This window comes from Carlito syrichta, unplaced genomic scaffold, assembly GCF_000164805.1.
Source record: "Carlito syrichta isolate Samal-C Ts95f unplaced genomic scaffold, Tarsius_syrichta-2.0.1 Scaffold126442, whole genome shotgun sequence".
Classification (NCBI taxonomy): domain Eukaryota; kingdom Metazoa; phylum Chordata; class Mammalia; order Primates; family Tarsiidae; genus Carlito; species Carlito syrichta.
The window spans coordinates 4313-9792 of NW_007070538.1; the positions used below are offsets into that span (position 1 = coordinate 4313).

Here is a 5480-nt window from a genome sequence, read left to right on the forward strand (position 1 = left end):
AAAAAAAAAAAAAAAAAAAAAGACCTAGTGTGTGCAGTGCCCGGACAACACGTCTCAGTTGGGTTCACCACGTTTCAGGGGTTCAGTGAGTTGTACTGGTGGCTCGTGGCCACCCGTGACTCCCAGCCACCACGTGGCAGCACAGGCCAAGACTGAGCTCTTTTGGGCTGCCTGGGGCTAACACTCTGGAAGATTCGCCCCTTCCCAAGCCCCCAGGAGGCTCTGAGGGTGGCCGTGTTTTTCTTGTGAGTGGAATATCTTTTCCCATCCCTCTAGCCAGCCAGCGCCTGCTGGGATGAAGTGGCCCGGCGGTGAGCCGTAATGAGTGCTGCTGATCTGTTTGACCCCAAATGCCAGGCCGCTGAGCGGCCCCGGGCAGTAACTGCTGGTTGACCGGCCGTGGACAAGGCAGCCAGCAGCTCGGTGACCCTGGGTTCCCACAGCAGCTTGGGACCCGGGGTGTCTGGCGTTGCATCTTTATGGAGACTTGGAGTGGGACTGGGGGCAGGGACCCAGGCTGGTGTCTGGGAGCCAGGAGGACGGCCGGGGTATTCCTGGGGCTGAGCCCTGGGCCAGGGGTTGCTCATTTATGGCTGGGGGCCCTGAGGAAAGAGGCCCTTCTGCTGCATGTGACAAGCTGGCTTCTCTATCTGCGTCTCACACACACACACACACACACACACACATCCCTGAGTTGCCACACCAGAGACGGGACTTGGTGGGCTCCCGGTGTGAGTGGGGGCTTCTCTTCCTGGGACCTGTCCTCGAGCCCCTCAGGCCAGTGGGGCCCAACGGAGTGAGCTCTGTCCATCTGTCTGGCTGGAACTCCAACCTAAGAAGTGGGGAGGGGCAGCGTGTCACCCCTGGGCCCCCCGGGCCATGATGGGACCAGGCTAGTGGCCGCAGTTCTGGGACCCTCCCCTGGTCACTCACAGTGGCCCTCTGACCGATGTGCTAGCGAGGGCCACGAGACCCATCTAGCTCAGACCCTCAGATCTCAATTGGGAAGACAGAGGGAGGGACGGAGAGGCAGGGGCCTCCCCTCCGAGGACGCAGCCGTTTGGCCGCAGAGCTGGGCCCGCTCGCCCCCACAGCCGTCACCTCCCTGGTTCTGACCCATTGCCCTGTCCTCAGGTCATCGCCCCCTGGAGGATGCCCGAGTTCTACAACCGGTTCAAGGGCCGCAATGACCTGATGGAATACGCCAAGGTATGCTGCCCCCCGCCGGCCCTGTCCTGTCCTGTCCCGTCCCACGATCCTCCCTCCCGGCACAGCCCTGCTCAGGGCCTGTGGCGTGGCCCGGACCCATCCTCTGTGATGGGGATCGAGCCTGCCCCTGTAGGCGGCATCTGCCACCTGGGCTGACCACATGCACTGCCTTAGGAGGCACCTCTGAGGCACCCCCCAGTTCGCCACACCGGAGGGCGCTGGACTCCCGCTTCCGGGAAGACAGACCAGAGCCCTGCCTGCCACCTCCGCCGAGAGGGTCCCTGGGTGTGCGTCACTCGGGGAACGGCCAGAGGGGATGATCGAGAGCCCGTCCTCTGCACCCCGTCCCCTGGCTGCCAGCCGTCCCTGACCTTTCCTGGGAGCAGGCACATGCCCCGCGGAGCCGCGCAGACCTCTCGCTTTGTGGCACCGGCCCTTTTTGAAGTACACGTTGCAATAAAACACACTAGAAGTTTTGCACCAAGCTCCTTCGCCGCACCTCAGGGGACTTTTCTTTTTCGCGACTCCATGGCAGCTCTTGACAAACAGCCTCAATCAATCAGAGCGGGGAGAAAAAGCAACTCAGTGCACACACCAGAAAATTGCTCAGGTTTTAAAATAGCAGTCGCCGGGGCGGGCCATGAGCTCTGGCCACAGCCAAGGTGCCGCGTGGCAGGGGACGCTGGGGGGACGCAACCCTGCCCCTGCCGCCAGCGTCCCATTAAGACCCGAGTGCGGGAGGAAGGGCCTTTTCTGCCATCTGTTGTTTGATTATTAAGAGGGGAGTTTACAAGAACAAGCCCATATGTTGTCAAACAAATTGTCAAATAGCAGAGCTATTAAGGGATCTGGGCTGGCGGGTCGCCCCCCACCCCCTTGCTGCCACACATGGGACGAGGCGGGTTTGTCTGTAGGAGGAGCAAGTTGGAACCCGTCTAGCCCCACGGCCAGCCCCATGTCTCGGGGAGAGGGACAGAGCTGACCGATGGGTCTTCTTCATTTCCTTAAAGCCCCCACACGAAAGTGGCCCCGGGTTTTTTATCTATTTAGACTTTTTTTGAGGTGGGTCTCATTGTGTTGCCCAGACTAAAGTGCAGTGGCATGATCATGGCTCACCGCAACCTCCATAGCTCAGGCGAGCCTCTCACCCTGGCCTCCCAAGCAGCTGGGACTACAGGCATGTGCCACCATGCCCTGCTAATTTTTTAGTTTTTTGTAGAGAGGAGTTCTCGCTATGTTGCCCAGGCTGGTCTCCAACTCCAGGGGTGAGCCACTGCGCCTGGCCTGGTCCCTGTTTTTTTTCCAGCAAAGATGAATTTCAGGAGCTCGTTGCTCCCTCTTCCTCCCAGGTTTTGGGGAGAAGACACTAGCTTCCATCTCAAACAACCATTTAAACAGGGAAAATTTGCCAGGGAAGACGGCTGCCTCCCCCTCAGCCACCCACACTCCTTCTCGGGGTTGGGAATCTTCACCGTTGAGCTGAGTCCCTGCACATTCTAGAAGGGAGGCAGAGGCAACGTCTCTGCACCCAGGAAATGACCGGAATAACTGAGCAGCCACGAGGCTTTGTCCAAAATTCTGAGCCAGGCGGAATCTGAGACAGATGAGGAAAAAATCAATGGGGCTTTGAACGGCTCTTGCTCTCAGGATCTGCGAGCAGCCGAGGCCCAAGGATGCTCCAGGAAACCCACAGAAATCACTTCCCATCTCCTCCAGGTCTTCCGTCCAAGGGGAAGGCTTCTCGCTCAGAACCTCCATCCTTATTGTTGTCATCGCATCCTTTTTTTTCAAAGCTAAAGTCCAACCAGGCGAGGTGCCTCACACCTGCAGTCCCAGTGCTTTAGGAGGCAGAGGCAGGTGGAGCATTGGAGGCCAGGAGTTCAAGACCAGCCTGGGCAACATAGCGAGACCTCGCCTCTACAGAAAAATGAGAATCCAGATGGTTTTAGCCTTGCTTTAATTTTGAAGTGGTGGTGAAGGGACACAGAATCTCCCTGGTGGAAGATTCTAGATTCTTAACAGTCTTGGGAATGAGAGAGCCAGAGCCAGGCGGAACCCCATCAGGAGAGAGTTGGCCATGGATGACCCGGCAGAGGCCGGGATGGGTGCTGAAAGGGACAGAGGCAACAAGCACATCTGGTCTCGCAGGCTTCCAGCGGCTGGGCCGTCTCCCTGCATCTGAGGAGAGTGTGACATGTGGGCTGGAGTCGGTGTCAGCACCGGTTGCTGAGGCAGCCAGCCTCATCTTCCCCCAAAGTGCTTTTCTTTCCTTTTTTTTTTTTTTTGAGTTGGAGTCTTACTCTGTTATCCAGGCTGGAGTGCAGTGACACACTCATAGCCACCACGCCGTTGACCTGCTGGGCTCCAGCGATCCTTCTGTCTCAGTCTTCCAAGTAGCTGGAACTACAGGCACGCGTTACCACAACTGGCTAATTTTTGATTTATTGTAGAGATGAGGTCTCACTGCCCAGGCGGGTCTCGAACCTGTGGGCTCAGGCAGTTCTGGTTCAAGACCAGCCTGGGCAACATGGCAAGACCTCGAATCTACAGTAAATTTAAAAAATCAGCTGGACGTGGTAGTGCATGCAGGTATCTGGTCACGAGTTTTGAGGACCATCTCTCAACCTTTTAAGGTCACAAGGACCTTCTACATGGAAGGTTTTTTGTTTTGTTTTTGTTTTTATTTTTTTGAGTCAGAGTCTCACTCTGTCACCCAGGCTGGAGTGCAGTGGCACCCTCACAGCCACCTCAGCCTCAACCCACCGGGCCCCGGCGATCCTTCCTCCTCAGCCTTCCAAGTAGCTGGAACAACAGGCACTCACCTCCATACCTGGCTAGTTTTTTGATTTGTTGTAGAGACGAGGTCTCACCGAGTTGCTCAGGGTGGTCTCGAACCCCTGGACTCAGGCAATCCTCTCACCTCCGCCTCCCAAAGTGCTGGGATTACTGGCATGAGCCACCACACCCAGCAGTCGTCCCTCAAAATTCCGAGTGAGGTGGACCAACTGTGTGGTGGCCGTGGTCTTCTGGCCCAGGGTCTAGGTGGATGAGGATGGGTTTTCTCATGCCTGTAATCCAGCACTTTGGGAGACTGAGATGGCAGAATTGCTTGAGCGCAGGAGTTTGAGACCAGCCTGCTCAACGTAGTAAAACCTCGTCTGTACAAAAAGTCAAAAAATTAACTGGGTGTGGTGGCATGCACCTGTAGTCCCTCCTCCTCAGGAAGCTGAAGTAGAAGGATCGATCGCCTGAGCCTAAGAGGTCAAGGCTGCGGAGAGCCGTGATTCTCACAATTGTGCCACTGCACTCCAGCCTGGGCAACAGAGGGAGACCCCAACTCAAAAAAAAGAGAAAAGATGCCAGGCAGGTGGGCCCCACCCCTCCCGTGGCCTCACACATGCCCTGTGCCGTCTCTTACCTGCAGCAACACGGAATTCCCATCCCGGTCACCCCCAAGAGCCCCTGGAGCATGGATGAGAACCTCATGCACATCAGGTGAGGCCCCTTACCTGCTGCGCCCATCGCCTGCCCTCCCTGCGCTCATTCAGAAGAGGGCCTTGGCGAGCGCCTGCGTCAGGATGTCATGGGGTCCCCCACACCCATGGTCCCTACTCTTGTGGAGCTGAGAGGCCTCGGGGAGGACAGACGTCAAAGCACCAAGCTCCTGGGCCGACATTTCTGCTCAGTGTCATGGGGGAGGTGGATCAAGGGTACCTGGCCTTATCTGGGGCACCAGGGAGGGCTCGGAGGAGGTGGCGCTTGGGTTGACAACCTCAAGGATGAAGGAGAGACCCAGCCAGGCACTCAAGATAGAGAGCAGCTTTCAGGAAGGCACCTGAGAGCAAAGGCCCCACCATGTGCAGAGCCCAGGGGTGGTCCTCAGTAGACAGAGGGAGAGGACCCAGTCCTTCCTCACCACCTGCAGCTCCCATGGCCAACGATGATGGGCCCAGAATGTTCCAGACAGGGTTGGCAACAGTTGCTTTGGCAGGAAGGAAAAAGCAGTCCAGACTTGTGGGCACAATGGGGGTGTACGCTGGGGGTGGGGGTGTGCGGTGTCCCTCCCGGCTGACCCCGTCTCCTCCCCTCCCTTCCACAGCTACGAGGCTGGAATCCTGGAGAACCCCAAGGTAAGACGCCCCCACCCTATTTTCTCCCAGCCCGCCGCCCTTGGTGGTGGCCGCTCCGTGCCGATGCTGTCTGATGTATTTGTAGCTTAATTTGAAATTTCACGGGGGGCCGGCCGTGGGGCTGGGGCCAAGCCCTGCCTG

At 57.7% G+C, this 5480-nt stretch overlaps 1 protein-coding gene across 1 annotated transcript in view; it reads left to right on the forward strand.

Moving 5' to 3' along the window:
* ASS1 (argininosuccinate synthase 1) overlaps positions 1–5480 on the forward strand; it is a gene marked incomplete at its 5' end in the record, with an annotated part of 39564 nt that overhangs the window by 1558 nt on the left and 32526 nt on the right. Inside the window, 3 exons of the mRNA XM_008048622.1 lie at positions 1135–1209; positions 4634–4704; positions 5309–5339. Coding sequence (XP_008046813.1) covers positions 1135–1209; positions 4634–4704; positions 5309–5339 — 177 coding nt within the window. The remainder of the gene's footprint in view (positions 1–1134; positions 1210–4633; positions 4705–5308; positions 5340–5480) is intronic.